Source organism: Narcine bancroftii, chromosome 2, assembly GCF_036971445.1.
Source record: "Narcine bancroftii isolate sNarBan1 chromosome 2, sNarBan1.hap1, whole genome shotgun sequence".
NCBI lineage: Eukaryota > Metazoa > Chordata > Chondrichthyes > Torpediniformes > Narcinidae > Narcine > Narcine bancroftii.
In genome coordinates, this window is record NC_091470.1 from 281,312,692 (window position 1) to 281,329,582 (window position 16,891).

The following is a 16,891-nucleotide window of genomic DNA, read 5'->3' on the forward strand; positions in this document are numbered from 1 at the left end:
CTACCAAAAAGTTGGTTTTAATGAAAAATTTTCAACAACAAAAGTGTAGATACATCTTTTAAAGATTAATATTGAAGAATGACTGGAAGATCCCACGGGAAGAAGCCAAAATCCGTGATGAAAAAGCTCCAGCCTCACCAGTCACCTCGACAGAAAGTGCGGTTGGAGATGCCTCCTCCTCTCAATAAACACCAAATTTTCAAACTCTGCTGCAAGAGATTGGAGGTCAATGGTTTACTAGTGTGGAGAATGCCATTAAAGAGCTTACCACTACAGTAAGAGATGTGGGTGAAGCTATTTAATGATTTAAATGAAAGAGTGGACAGAGCCGAGAAAGGTCTTGGCAAATACGATAAATAATTCGAAGAACTAAAGAAACAAGCTGAACAATGAGTGACAGATAAGCAGCTTCTTTTGGACAAATTGGATCATATAGAGAACTTCAGTCGGAGGCACAATGTGAGAATTGTTGGCCTGAGAGAAGATGCCATGAAATTCTTCAACACTTGGATCCCTCAAGTCCTTCACACCGATGAACTCAGTGACTGAGTGCACAATGAACATGCTTATCGAACATTGGGTGAATGGGTGAAGCCGGCCCTCAACCCATTCTGGGGAGATTGTTGAGTTTCCTTGAGTTCCTTGTTGAGTATCCTTGAGTTTCAAGGATAGAGAGATGATCCTAAGAGTTGCTTATGAAAATATTTGAAACTCTGGTTCTCCCTTGAAATGGGACAATGCAGAGATCATGTTTTTTCAGGACTTTAGTAACACGGTGATTCAGAGAAGAAGACAATTTGACATGGTCAAGAGGCAACTCTGAGAAAAGAACTTTAAATATACAATGCTGTATCCACCAACGTTGAGAGTGGACATTTCTGAAGGCAACAGAAGAGATTTTAAATCGAAAGAAGAAGTGGAAGAGTTTATTCGACAACTATGAAGAGGAACAGTGAAGCTGACGGTGAAGGACTGGTGTAAATAAGATATTTAAGGACATAGTAAAGTTTTTTTTGTCTGGTGGTCGTCTTGATTTTTATGGTGAAATGTCAAAATTCTATCCTATCTACGTCTCGGGGAGCTCAAAAGAAGATTCTGAAGGTACAGCATGGTACAACTCTGGCTTAGGGGGGGTAATGGTGTCAGTGGGGAGGGAGAAAGTTTTCAAGATGACGCTTTAGGGTAGGGTTCTTCTTCTTTCTCCTTGAAGGCTTTCGTGGACTTTTTTCATGAGCCTTGGGGACTTCCTGTCTACATCATTGCCAGGGAGGAAGTTGCATGATTTTTAGGGCGAGGTCACAGATCATGAAATGATTTACTTACTTGAATATTTGCACAAAATTTTTAATATGTTATTATGGATGTCATTGAAGTTTATAAGTTTTAATATCAACAGTTTGAACAGAACAGTGAAAAGGAAAAGAATACTCGCATATTTAAAAAGATGAAAGCTGGCATAATATTTCTCCAAGTAACACATCTTTTAAAATGAAACATGACAAATTGTGGCAATTATGGGGGGTGGGGGGGCAAGTCTTCGCTTCCTCATTCAATTCAAAAGCAGCGGGCATGGCAATTTTGATTAATAAGAACCTCCCGATCACTGTAGAAAATGTCTCCATGGACCAAGCTGGTAGATATGTAATGTTAAATGGCAAACTTTACTCAGAATCATGGACATTAATTAATATTTATGCCCTGAACTACGACAATGAGGTCTTTATGAAGGACGTATTTTTAAAAGCTGGAGAGCGAAGGAAAAATATATTGATTGGAGGAGACTTTAATTTTTGTTTGGATCTGATCCTAGATAAATCAGCAAAAACAGTAACGAGCCAAGGCAGCTAAATTAACTCTCTCATATATGAAAGATTTAAACTTGATGTGATGGGTGTATGGAGGCAGTCTAACCCTAAGGAGAGAGACTACTCATTTTATTCAAAAAAAATATGACTCACGTGCCAGAATAGATTTATTTTTGCTGTCGTTGAGTCTGAAAGATGGAGTAGAAAAAACTGAATACTTACCAAGTCTTCTCTCAGATCACTCGCCGCTAACCTTGGTAATACAATTATCGGAGAAGCAGGAAAATAAATACAGATGGCAATTGAATACGATGATACTAAAAAGGGAGGATTTTAAACAATTTATATGACAAGAGATTGAACTTTTTTGGAAAACTAATTTGGGATCAACGGACAATAGCTTTCTAATATGGGATACGTTAAAGGCTTATTTGAGAGGACAAATTATTTCATATACAAAAAAGATTAAAAGAGAATTTAATGCAGAAATAAATAAATTGAAGATGGAAATAGGGAATTAGAAAAGGAATATCAAAGAATGGGATATAAAAGCAAATATAGATCAATGGAAACTAAGAAAATCCAATACAACACCTTAAAAACATATTGAATAGAAAAGACTATATTAAATACAACTGAAATACTATGAATTAGGAGAAAGAGCACATAAAGTATTATCATGGCAACTGAAGATTGAAGAATCAGAAAGAGCTATAAATTCAATATAAAAGGAAAATGACACTATACAATCAAAAAGAGATAAATGAAACATTTAAACAATATTACAAAAATTTATATAAATCTGACTCGCCAGGGGATGAGGCCAAAATCGATAAGTTCTTAGATGAAGTGAAACTCACACAGTTGAATGATAAAGACAGGCAGGAATTAGATTTACAATTTACCAGGGAAGAAATTGAAAGATCACTGTTTCAATCTAACAAAGCCCCGGGCGAGGATGGATTTCCGGTTGAGATTTATAAAGAATTTAAAGAACTGTTAATGCTCCTGTTTGTGGATGTAATAGAACAAGCAGTGAAAACCCAGAAATTTACCAGATTCCTTCTCAACAGCAATAATTACAGTGTTGCCCAAAAAGAACAGAGATCCTATGAAAACTTCATCTTATCGACCGATATCTCTTTTAAATGTAGATTACAAAATAATAGCAAAAGCATTAGCAAACAGATTGGGACAAATTTTACCTAAATTAATTCACTAAGATCAAGTAGGATTTGTTAAAGGGAGGCAAGCATCAAATAACTTGGCGCGACTATTTAACATAATACACTTATCTCAGTCACAGAAGGACCCCAATATAGTAGTATCTCTAGATGCAGAAAAGGCATTTGACAGACTTGAGTAGTCTTTTTGTTTAAAACATTGGAAAAGTTTATAAATTGGGTTAAGGCTCTATACCAAAATACACAGGCAAAAATAATATCTAATAACTAGGTATCAGGAATGTTCCCATTAAGCTGTTTGAGCAGGCAGGGCTGCTGCCTTTCTCCAGTTTTATTTGTTATGGTGATAGAACCTCTACAGAAATGATCAGGGATGATTCTAAAATTAAAGGCTTCAAAGCCAGAAAGTTCAACGCAAGATTAGTTTGTTTGCTGATGATGTACGGCTGTATATGTGTCTGAAACCAAATGTTCCATGGAGAAATTACAGGAAATTTTAATAAAATATGGGAGAATATCAGGGTTTATAAATATGGAAAAAAGTGAAATTTTACCAATAACAAACCAAAATTATGAGCGCTTCAAAGTAAACAGTAGCTTAAACGGAAAAACAATGGGATAAAAAAATTTAGGAATCATGCTCGATAACAATTTGAACAATCTATATAAATTGAATTATTCTCCCTTATTAGAGAAAATAGAAAAAGATTTGCAGAAGTGGAAGGACCTGCCCTGACCTTGATAGGAAGGGTTAACTGTATTAAAATGAAGATCATGCAAAGATCCAATATTTGTTCCAGTCAATACCTCTCTCGATATATATATATGTGTGTGTGTGTGTGTGTGTGTGTGTGTGTGTGTGTGTGTGTGTGTGTGTGTGTGTGTATATATATAGAGAGAGAGAGGTATTGATTGGAACAAATATTATACATATATATATCAAATAAGTTTTAAAAAATAATAAATGGTATGTTTAGGCAATTTTTTTGGAACAATAAAGTGCTGAGGATGGCACTGATGTGGAACTACAAATCAAGGGGTTTGACACTTATGGATTTTAAGAAATACCATCTGGCCTCACAGCTGAGGTTTTTGGCATTCTTTTTGGAATTGGAATCACCAAATTGGGTACATATGGCACTACACTGGTTGGAGGAAGCATCACCCAAAGATTTTATTTATAGGTGGAACTTGAAACTAATTAAGAAAAAGTCTTCTAATCCTATATTGATTCATTTGGTTAAAATATGGCAAGACACCAACGACATAATAGGGAGGAAACTGGAATTTCTATAAGGGCTCCATTATGTAACAATCCATTACTGCCCAATGATAATGGGGATAGGAATTTAAATATTTGGTCCAAGAAGGGGATTAGGTATATTGCAGATTGATATAAGGATGAAATTTTAATATTATTTGAACAAATGAAGCAAATATATGTCCCCCCAAATGGCAGCTTTTTAAAGAGAAATTTGGGGAAACAATATGACTCCTCTTGGATCAAGTCAATTGGTTTACGGGTGGGTAATATGCCCGTTTATTACTCAAATTTATTTTACCCTCCAGACGGATGGGAAAAAGCTCGGAATTCATAGATCCTGAGAAATATGGTAAGCAGATTTAGCAGAGAACATATCAGAATATTCCTGAGCTGAATGGTGTAAAGAAGGGGTAACATTGATTATTAATGCGAGGTATGGTTTGGTGTAATACAATTTTCTTCATCAATTATATTTGACTCCGCAAAGACTGCACAAATCAAAGCCTGAAATATCCAACGGATGTTTCTGATGTAGTCCTGTGTGAAAGTAAATGTTTTCTGGCAGGAAGTGTCTGAAGTGTTATCTAAGATTACAGGAGTCAACTGTCCCGGCAATCCAGAATTATGTTTGTTGGGGAATTTTATAGACATTAGTAATCATTTAACTGAGTTCCAAATCTCATTTACTATGATTGCATTGGCAATAGCTAAGAAATGTGTTGCTATCACGTGGCAATCAGATAACACTGATTTCTCTGAAGAGATGGATATCAGAAATGGACAGTTGTATTCCTGTGGAAAAGATTACATATAACTTAAGAAACAAACACGATACATTCCTGAAGACCTGCAATCATATTTGAACTTTATTGGTGCACGAGTGTAATATCGTTGCTGTAAACAGGTGATCTGTTCTCAACCGTATACTATTATTTTTAACAGTAAAATAGACTGTGAGCCTAGATAAAAAGACTGTATCTGTTTATCTTGTTTAAGTTAAGGGGAAGGGGGTAACAGGGTGGGGGAGGGGTTGCTGGAATGTTTTTGTTTTGTTTTGGAATTTTTATATTGCTTTGTTTTTTTTATATATATATATATATATATGTGTGTGTGTATGTAAATTGTACTTTTTGTATTTTTATAAGAAAGAGAAGAAGGTCTATATATTTATTTGTAAGTGGACAGTGTTAAGAGCCCAGAGGACCCCAAAACCCAGCAGCAATAGATATTCACCAAGACAAATGGTTTCTTAAACAAAAGTTGCTTTTAATTATCTTATGAAAACAGAATCACATTTTAACTTATCACAATTGACTTAACTAACCTAACTTAACCCCCTTCTAATTCTAAGCACACGTGTATGTAAGTTCAGAAAGGTTTTTTGATTCACAGTCCAATCTCACTTCTCATTCCTCCAAGTTCACTGGTTGCAGGCGATTCTTATACTGTGCACAGAATTTAACATTTATAAATTCACCAGGCTTTGGTGTTTGAAAGGTAAATGGTTACCACTCAGGAAGGTTCTTGTCAGTTTTCAGAGAGAGATTTGTTATACGCTGGACACCCACAACTGATGCCTTTTTAATCAGCCACTTCAGTGTCTTGCCGAAGAAATTTTCCCCCTCAGGGTTTTCCAGATGATATCCTCTTTCTTTCAGGTCATCACAGATTTCCTTTTTGTTTCTCTTATTTCAAGTGAAACATTAGACAGCCAGTCCTCTCCTCTTGCATGAACCACAAGGACTTTGACTAGGCTGAACTAAGCACTCACAACCCATCTTCCAAATGGTGTTTTCCACAAGCTTGCCAGCTTGTCCTGTTCCAGTCCCAGTTGCTGCTGCTGACTATAAAACTGCAGAACTGCTCTCTCAGAGAAAAAGCCTGTTTGGCTCTCTCTGCTTGCAAAACCACATGACCCTCCTAGAACAGCAAGTTCCACCCCAGTCAGACTGTAGCTCCGACAAGTTCTTTCATCTATTGCCTTCTTGTAAACAACAATCCATTAGTGAAGTCTCTTGGGCACTCTCCAAAGCTTTTGCAAAGGCATTAGCAGAGCTCCAGTATTTTAAATAAAATCTGTTTTAAAGCGTTTGTATGTGACCTACACAATAAAACCTTCCCCAATTTATCTCCCAAAAACATATCTATATACAATACAAACACAACATAATCTGTCACAGTACATAAATTATTTTGGTATATATATGTAAAGAATATATAAATGATATGTGTTTGAAAACCAAAAATATAATATTTTTTAAAAATGTGAATGTTTGTTTAAGGCAGCAGTTTTGTGTCGATAAAAATGCAGAACATGTGAGATATTGCTTTACACTGAAGTAAGGTGATTGTCAAAGGGAAACTTACAAAAGGTTTATGGAACTATTTGATCTTCTCAGCGAGTTTTTGAAGGACAAACCTGAAATAAAGCTCTTGATAACAACAGTTACTTGATTGATATTTTTGAGAAACTAAGTGTATTGAACAAACTACTCCAAGAAGCAAATATGACGCTCGTGGATGGAAAAAGAAAAATATTCGGATTCATAACACTTCTAGAATTATGCCAAAGGAATATTTCTGCAAGAAATTGCAGTCAATTCTATTGGTTGAATAAGTGTGAGGTAACTAATGCTGTTACAAACATCATTGTTGACCATTTGAAAATGTTTGTTACCGACTTCAGTGATAGATTTTGTGATTTAAAGGCAATGGATTTTCCCTCTTGGTTAACTCAGCCATTGCTGATGGACTTATCTGAAATTCCAGTGCAATACCAAGAGGAGTTATCAGAGTTGCAACATGATGAATCTGTGAAAACTTTGTTCAAAGTGAAAGGAACCATGGCTGTTTAATGAGATCGAAAAGAAATACGCAAACTTGGCTACTTTAGAAAGGGAACTATTGATACATTTTCCATCATCTTATTTAGTAGAATGTGGCTTCAGTGCTGTTAGTGATTTGCTACAAGCTAAAGAAATCGTCTGAAAATTACAAAATGTGGAGATTTAAGGTGGAAACTAAAAAAAATGAATCCCTTGAATCAAAAAAAAATCTGCAGCCACTGTTAGGAGCAAGATTCCCATTGAAGTGACGACAATTGTTGAATATGTGTTTGTGATAGTTAATATATTGTAGTAGTTGAATATGAAATGTGTGTTCCAGTCTATTCCCAACCTTCTTTCTTCTTTGGCTTGGCTTCGCAGATGAAGATTTATGGAGGGGTACGTCAGCTGCAGGCTCATTTGTGGCTGACAAGTCTGATGCGGGACAGGCAGACACGGTTGCAAGGGAAAATTGGTTGGTTGGGGTTGGGTGTTGGGTTTTTACTCCTTTGCCTTTTGTCAGTGAGGTGTGCTCTGCGGTCTTCTTCAAAGGAGGTTGCTGCCCGCCGAACTGTGAGGCGCCAAGATGCACAGTTTGAGGCGATATCAGCCCACTGGCGGTGGTCAATGTGGCAGGCACCAAGAAGAGATTTCTTTAGGCAGTCCTTGTACCTCTTCTTTGGTGCACCTCTGTCACGGTGGCCAGTGGAGAGCTCGCCATAGAACACGATCTTGGGAAGGCGATGGTCCTCTATTCTGGAGACGTGACCCACCCAGCGCAGCTGGATCTTCAGCAGTGTGGACTCGATGCTGTCGACCTCTGCAATCTCGAGTACTTCGACGTTAGGGATGAAAGCGCTCCAATGAATGTTGAGGATGGAGCGGAGACATCGCTGGTGGAAGCGTTCTAGGAGCCGTAGGTGATGCCGTTATAGGACCCATGATTCGGAGCTGAACAGGAGTGTGGGTATGACAACGGCTCTGTATACGCTAATCTTTGTGAGGTTTTTCAGTTGGTTGTTTTTCCAGACTCTTTTGTGTAGTCTTCCAAAGGCGCTATTTGCCTTGGCGAGTCTGTTGTCTATCCCAACCTTAATTGCATTGAAATACACTTGCAGTAAATGATTTAATTAAAACTTATTTTGAATATATAACTTTTTTTTGCTAATGATGGGCCTTATGTTTTTTTGAAAAATTAAAGTGGGGCCTAGGGCAAAAAAGGTTGAGAACCACTGATTTGGACTGATGGTCAGAAGGGAGCTGGTTATAAATGGAAGTTAAGCAGTACACTGCTGTCTTGGGTAAACTTGTACCTCTCATTTTGTTCGTTTTAGATTGGCCACAGTGTTTGAGCTACCGAAAGAAAATAGACACCCAGACCGAGAGCAGTTCAGTTTATACAAGGCTTTATTACTAAATCTAAAGCTGAATTCACACTACAATATGCAAGGCCTTCCCAATTATACTTATCAATGCCTGGACTGGTCCCAACTCCCAAAGCGAGGCGATGACTGCACACTTGTAGTAGGTTGTCTGGGCGCCGGTAGCAGCTTCTCCACCTCCCCGGACTGGGACGTTGGTTGGAATCTTGAAGTTCTTCCTCTTGCTGAGAGATGTTGCCACCTCTTGGAGAGTCTCAAACTTAAGCAGTGGGACCATGGCTTATATTACCCAAAAGTTGTTTACTTCAGATCTTATCTCTTTGAACAAATGATTTAATTATCTTCAAGGTCTCCTTACAGTCTGCGACCAACAAAAGACAATCTCTGGGCCTCATGGTGGAAGTTAGTTAATGTCTACTGATTCATATACATCCCTGGGCCCCATAGTGGAATTTAGATTATGTCTTTTGATGCAACTGCATCCTTTCTTGCATAAGCTGGTCTAAATCCTCCATTACAACTGCATATATGTTTTGGTATAGATAATGCATCTATGATAATTTCTGCTTCATTTTGTGAAACAGATCAGAATGGTTCTTGGAAGGAGCCAACTAACATGTCATCGAGCTACAGCAGCAGTGGCAACTGGAGCTGGGGGGCCCCAAGTGACCAGTCAAATCCATCTACCCCGTCACCACCATTATCGGCTGACAGCTTCAAACCATTTCGTGCAACTGTCCAGCCAGATGACAGCATCGATGAGGCAGAATCCAGCAACCTGTTGTTTGATGAACCCATTCCAAGGAAAAGAAAGGTATGTAAATATTATCACATGTGGAGGCTTCAATTATATCTCTGCCTTAACCTTGCAAATGATGAACTCAGCTCTAGAAGTACAGGTACATAATCTTTTATCTGAAATTCTGAAAACTGAACATTTTTTCCCATGGAGGTCATCTGCACACCAAAGCTTGCGTTTGGTGCCAAAAGTAACCCAATGCGACTCACCTCATCCAGCGCTGTGTCTCAGTTCTCCTATCAGTTAGATGCGCTGAGAACTCAAGGCCCCCTCTCCTGCCCGGGAGCCCAAGGCGACTTCCTCAATGTGGATGGCTGCTGGTCGCCAACTACTGTCCTTGCTCCTACCCAGGAGTCTTTAAAAAGACTCCAATCTGAAGACGATGGTCACCATATTTTCAGGTGTTTAGCTTAGTTTGAGCCAATTTATGTTTGAAGTTTTACTGTATGTATGCAAGTAATTTTATGGTTGTAGTGCACATTGAAAGAACCAAAGACTTGATGATCCAAACCAAGGCTTTTATTAACTAAAAGACTGGAGCATATCACAAGTAGGTCGACCAGTCCAGAATGACCTGGTCTGGCTAGGAGCAATCCTTTAAGTAGGTGTGGCTATACTCTCAGCCAATCACAGTCATCCGCACTACCATCTGTACATATGTACATACACACATTGGTGACAGAATCTGTTCTATCACAATGGTCTATCTTTATCTTGCTTCATTTAACATTCCCCCCAGCCCCCCACCATGCAGTGCTGCCACAACCCCCCCTTCAGTCCAGTGCCCTCTCCCCCCTGTCCAGAGACCTTTTCAGTGGGAGTGTCTTTATTTTGTGCAAACCTGAAATAAGCGCTATTACTTAACATACCACTGCTACTATTAATCTATTAATCAAAAAATTCTGAATTCTGAAAAGTGTCTTGTCCCAAGGGTTTCGGATAAAAGATTATGTACCTGTATAAGGCGAAGAGTCTGAGCCTTTTGGAATGGTTTGATAAATTATGGATTAACTGCATGACCCCACAAACTCCTGGACTGCCTGGCCCAGCAGCCTGATAATTTTGGCACAAAACTATCCCCCCACAACCTCAAACTGACATTCTGGATTTTTTGACCCTGCTCTGCTGGCTCCCATCCCTGTTCGCTCACTGAACAGCCCCCCTCCCCCATGTCTAATACTGATTATCTCCACAAAATCTTGACTCTTGGCCACTAAGTCAAAACCTTTCCATTTTATTTGCCTCCTCCACACGAATTTGCTTCATCTAAGGTTTAATAGCAGAATAGCAACATGCCCAAATGCAGGAAACTTTTATTTTTATTTTGCCTTCTGTTTTACAGAATTCAATGAAGGTTATGTTCAAGTGTTTGTGGAAGAATTGTGGAAAGGTGCTGAGCACTGCTGCAGGGATCCAGAAACATATTCGTACCATCCACTTGGGGTAAGGTGGAAATCTCTGGGAAGGAACAGAGTTTTACAGGACACTTATACCATATTTAAGTTCTCACATTATTGTTATTCAATGAAAGGAATTAGCTGGAAATACAATATGTATTTGCTGGACATGATATTTATAGCAACTGATATTGTGCCGTATACCAAGGAAATTTCCTATAGTAGATAATGAATCCTGTCCAATGATCATAAATCCCTGTCTTTGGCTTAAATCAAATACTCAGCAAATCAGGTGCTTCTGTGCCGAGAGAAACAGTGTTGAATTTTTTAATTGGGTACCTTTCATTAGAGCTAGAAGATGTACAGGATTACAGATTTTTAGCAAATACAGATTTGGGGAAGAAGAATAGGACAGGGTAGGGACACAAATAGGAGATTGCTTGGATTAGAGGAGAAGAAGCAGAGCTGTGTTATAGCAGCGTAACTATTTTAGTTTAGAAGTGAGGTACATAGTCTGCTTGCATTTTGCAAGAGTTTTTTTTAAATCAGTTATGCAACAGACTAAAATAGCGTGAATTAATCAGTAAAATTTTCATGATTGCTTGTTTTAAGGATGTTGATCCAAAATGTGAAAAATTTCCTTTTCTCCATAGAAGCTGCTTGATTTGCTAAGTCCCTCCATCAGGTGTCCCTTGGGTCTCCATAGTAGTGAGATGATGGCTATATACCTACTGTATATATGTACATGTAGAGTGTATAAATACACAAGTGCAGTTCATGAAAATTAGCCTTTACATTCCTACTGTCTTGTCCACAGAATCAAATTTATAAAAATGTTTTGTTTCCTTAAAGTTATAAAGTTTACTTAATAATAAACTAATCAACACTCTTCTGTGAGCATTTTCATTACCTGTTGGACAGAAGAAAATAAATTCAAAGATGTGTCAAAGCCTTCTTGAAAATGTTTGCCATTCCCACCTACTTTTGAGAATCTCTAGCCCAGGGCTATTCAAAGAGAAGGAGCATTAGGAATGGTATTAAAAACCTCAAGTCCATGAGTACAAAGAAGTCCAGTCTTAACTGCATGACCCCACAAACTACTGGACAGCCTGGCCCATCAGTCACCCCCTGAGCCTTGTATGGAAGAACTTGCATTTCCTCCATCAGTCAGTTTAGACCCCACAGAAGCAGAGAGGAACCAATATATCCTCAATCCTGAGGGCCTGCCAAGGAAGAAAGAAGAGGGTGACTATGCTCCATTAGATCAAGCTTCTTGCAAATAAAAATGAGCAGGCTCAGAGAGTTTGTTCAAGAAATTAATTTTCCAAGCCTAAGTGTGTTTAAGGTAGTATTGGGCCAGTTAGACTGCTCAGAATTTGAGTATGTCAGATGTTTGCAGAATCCTGGAGATAGTACATCCATGTGATGCTGCAACTGAAGGGGAAGAAGGTGAGTTGGGATCATGGGAAGCAAACACCTGATGTGATTGGATGGTTGAGACGTTGAACATAGATTTAAATGAATCCTAAAAGCAAGCATCTGATTTTTGAATTCACCTGGGAGATTGAGCCTAAAGATGAGCACATACTGTTTAAGATAAACTGCTACCATGGCAGCCTCCTAAAAATGTATCCAGTGCAATAGTAAACTTTAATAGCTAAAGCAATTTAAAAATAGAAAATGTTCAATTGCATAGCTACGTTTATAATGTAAATCAATCTGTTTAGTATACTTTCATATTCTAATAATAGATCTTCACTGTATGTTTTGGACAAATTCTTTCCATTTAAATTTATGAAATTAATTATTGCAGAGCATTAGGCTGAATATAAATCTGATTTTCAGTTTGCATCAGTTACTTTAACTGTGGTCCCTGTGAGAAAAATTGATCAAATAAATGTTCATTGTGGTTGGCTTTAATCAGCAAGAAAGGATGAACTTCTATTTTAAACTTCTCTCTCTCTCTCTCTCTCTCTCTCTCTCTCTCTCTCTCTCTCTCTCTCTCTCCCCTCTTTCTTTTCTCTCTCTTTCTCTTTCTTTCTCTCTCACACTCCCTCCCCCTCTCTCCCTCCACCCCCTCCCACATGAATGTTATCTGACCTGCCATGTCCTACCATTTTCTGGTTTTGTTTTGCATTCCTAGAATCTGCTTCAATACGTATTCCTCACATGATCTCAACAAAAATAAAGAATTGCATTTATACCCTTTCCGCCCCCCCGCCCCCCCCCCCCCCCCCCATATTCTTCAATGGGCTGAACAACAAATTATTTTCATGGAAGAAGATTTCTTCTATTCAAATATCATCACCCTATTCTGTTAAACTGATTTTGCTCTTACCAGGACAAAGTTGTAAAACTCTGCCTGAATCACTTTCTAGTCATGAATTGGTGCTGATAGCTAAGGTTAGAAAATATTACTGTTGTTGGAAAGGCTAGCGTTAGAAGAAAGAAGAATGTAGCATTAGAGGGTGGGGGTGGGGGGGTGGTGTGTGCCTAATGATCTGTATGAGTTCTGTTGATTCTAGTTTCCAATCAATATCGAATGCCCGGTGATTATATATTTTCTCCAAACAGACGTAACATAGATTCAGATTGTAGCGATGGTGAAGAGGACTTCTATTACCAGGAGATTAAACTGAACACAGATTCTGTAGCAGAAGGTTTGGGGAGCCTTTCTCCCATGTCACCATCAGTGGCTTCACCGCCTATACTTTCAAGCTTGGATTCAGGACGACCTGAAACGACCATCACAAGAACCGAGACCAAAACTACAACACCATTGAGTCGATCTGCACCAACCTGCCTCTACTTTGTCCACACTGACCACGCTTATCAGGTAGCAAGCTTGGCACAGTTCACGTACAATAATTCACAGAGAGTTTAATACTTAAACTAAAAAAAACTGCCAAATTAGAGGATAGTGCATGTTCTGTAATTTCTGACTTTCAGGTGAAGTGTTAAACCATTAATAGGTCCTGTTGATGCTGTTTCATGGAAAACCAAGGGAACTTTCCCTGATGTCCGACCAATTTTATTCTTTAGTCAGACTGAGTAAAAAATGTGTTCACTGTATGTTCTGGACAAATTCTTTCCATTTACATTAATGAAATTAATTTATGACATTTGACATTTTTCCAGACGAGCTGTGCAGAATTTTGCTCCATTATGTTATAGTAATGACGATACCTCAAAAGGGTATTTCATTGGCTGTAAAGTGCTTTTGGTTCTCCTGAAATCATAAAAGATAACACATTAATGTTACTGATTCTGTAACACTGACAATACAAATGGGAACAGTCAATGCAGATTTTAGAAACTGAGCTTGAAAGTTAAGCATTTCATTCTAACCACTTTTTTTTTCAAATGTAACGAGTCCATCAGCAAAGCAAAATTGGTGTTGGGATCCTAATTTCCTTTTATATAAGAGTTATTCATGAGAGGAAGAGGTGAAGGTTGGTACCAGAATGGATTGATGGGATGCCAAACTAGAGCATTGTGAGATATGAGTACATAAACTAGAGAGGACCAACCTGAACTGGATTTCCTGTACTCAATGATATCTCCATGGACAAAGTCATACTAAGGCAGTTGACCTTTCCCTGATATTGAACCAGGCCTCTTATTGGGCTGGAGAATGTCTTTGTTCACAAGTTGCCTGTTACTTGCATGAAGGAAAATCCTAGAAGTAACATGCAGTTAAAGCGTTGTGCATATTTGAGGACCTAAAAGGAAAAATTAAGATCTCATTCTTTTAATGGAAGTTCTTTCATAGAAATTCAGTTACACCACATAAAAAATGGTGAACCACCAAATAGAATTATCAGGCCATGTATTATTGCAATGTGTAAATTAATTCTAATTGCAATTGATAATCAGTAGACTTTTTGCATCTGTACAGATAAGTTACACTTGCACGGAGAACTTTTGGTTTCTTGAGCTGTTTTCTTATATTAGCATTTTTCCAATAGGCCACAGCACCTGTGAATATTCCTGGTTCAAAGTTCACACCCACTAGCAATGGATTCAGCATCTCTTGGCAATCTCCTCCAGTTACCTTCACTGGCGTCCCAGTAAGTATGAGGAGCTTAAAGCATGACTGGTTCCTGAAGCTTCCACGCAGTGAAGCACAGAATATAGGTGCAGGAGGAGGCCTTACAACCCTTCGGGCCTGCACCACCATTCCATATGATCATGGTTAATCGTGTGACCTCGAATCCCTGTTCGTGCTTTCTCTACATACCTCTTGATTCCTTTAGCCGTGAAGGCCAGATCCAACTCCCTTTTTATCAAAAACTGGTCTGACAACCATTGTGGAAGGGAGTTCCACAAGTTCACAACTCTCTGAGTGAAGAAGTTTCTCCTCATCTCGGTTCTAAATGGCTTGCCACTTATCCATGAACTTGTTCTGGAGATCCCCAACATTGCGAACATTCTTCTTGCCTCTAATCTGTCCAGTCCTGTCTGAATCTTATAGGCCTCTATGAGATCCCCTTTTATTTTGCTAAATTCCAGTGAGTATAACCCTAATCTATTCAGCCTTTCTTTATCTCTCAGTCCTGCCAGGCCATGATTGAGCCACCTTATCTGTTTTACCTGGAGGAAATGTGATGAGATGTGGGGCATATCAGCCACTATCATATTGATTGGTGTTTATTGGTATGTGCATATTGGTGAAAATGTAAATGACTTTTACCTCTGAACAAACCCAGAATGTAATTCAGGATCCTTAACTTGTGCAGATAAAGAGGTCCTTCTTTGTGGAAACCTGTTTCCTGTGTATAGTTCAACTTTTATTTTGGCAGGCCATGTGTTATATCAGCATTGTATGATTATAATCTTACTATTGCCTTGTCTGCATAGTCTTGAGCTACAGTATGTATGCAGCATATAATGGAACAGTGTAATTTAACGTGGCAGCCAGCTGAAGGTACATCACACTGGAGTAATTTGAATTGCTGAATGAAATTTCACCAAGTGGCACCTGCATTGCTCAAGTAAAATCGCAGTATACAACCAATTACTGCAGAAGCTGTGAAGCAGGCAAGATATCGTGTAAAATGCAATTTTTTTTTCAGGAATTGAGAATGGTGAAAAAATTGCCTTTATGAACTGAAGGGGAGGTATAAGCTTTGTATGAAATGAGGGAAAGTTTGTGTGAATTGTTGAAGAGGGAGGAGAAGAGTGTCCTCATCAGATGTAGGAATGCCCCTTAAATACTAGGCAGGAGAAGACATAGTACTGGCCATAATTCATTTATGCAGTAAATAGTAGCAAAATTGTTGGCAAATAGGTTAGAAAACTTTTTACCGAAATTAATAAATAAGGACCAAACTGGGTTTGTTAAAAAAAGAAAATCTGCAGATAATGTTACTAGGTTAATAAATTTAATTCATTTAACTCAAAAAAGAAATGATCTAAGTTTTGCAGTAGTTTTAGATGCAGAAAAAGCATTTGACAGAGTCGAATGAGATATTTGTTTGTTCAAAACAATTGATAAATTTGGGTTAGGATCAAGATATATAAATTGGACAAAAACCTTATATATTGAACCAAGAGCTAGAGTGATAACAAATTTCAGATTATTTTCATTTAACAAGATCGACAAGACAGGGATGTCCATTATCGGCAGCTCTGTTTGTATTAGTAATAGAACCATTGGCTGAATTAATCAGAACAGATTTTGATATTAATGGTCTTAAAATAGGTGAAAGGGAACACAAAATAAGCTTATTCACAGACAATGTGATTGTATACTTAACAAACCTGTTAATTTAACTAGATAAATTATATATTTGACTAAAACAATTCGGAGCAGTTTCAGGTTACAAGATAAGTTTGGAAAAAAGTGAAATTATGCCTCTTACTACAAGAGATTATAAGTAATGTAAACAAAGGATGCAATTTAAATGGCCCGAAAATGGAATAAAGTATTTGGGAATAAGAAAGATGTAAAAAAATTTATTTAGAATTAATTATGGCCCTTTATTTTTGAAAATTGAAGATGATTTGGATGGATTTGGCTATTGCACTAATTGGTCAAATTAATTGTATTAAAATGAATATTTTTCTGCATTTACAGTACTTATTCCAATCCCTACCTGTTGCTATACCAATTTTTTTTAAAGACTTGAATAAGTGTATAAGAAAATTTTTATGGAAGGGAAAAATGTCTAGAGTTTAAATAGAAAAACTGACTTGGAGATTTAAAGCAGGAGATCTACAACTTTCAAATTTT

The 16,891-nt window shown here is 37.9% G+C and overlaps 1 protein-coding gene across 2 annotated transcripts in view; it reads left to right on the top strand.

The window, feature by feature from the left end:
- Positions 1–16,891, top strand: part of znf704 (zinc finger protein 704) — a 154,395-nt gene that overhangs the window by 119,278 nt on the left and 18,226 nt on the right. For both annotated transcript variants that reach the window (XM_069921142.1, XM_069921143.1), the window contains exons 4-7: positions 9,045–9,274; positions 10,602–10,702; positions 13,231–13,492; positions 14,625–14,726. In XM_069921142.1, the coding sequence (XP_069777243.1) occupies positions 9,045–9,274; positions 10,602–10,702; positions 13,231–13,492; positions 14,625–14,726 (695 nt within the window). The remainder of the gene's footprint in view (positions 1–9,044; positions 9,275–10,601; positions 10,703–13,230; positions 13,493–14,624; positions 14,727–16,891) is intronic.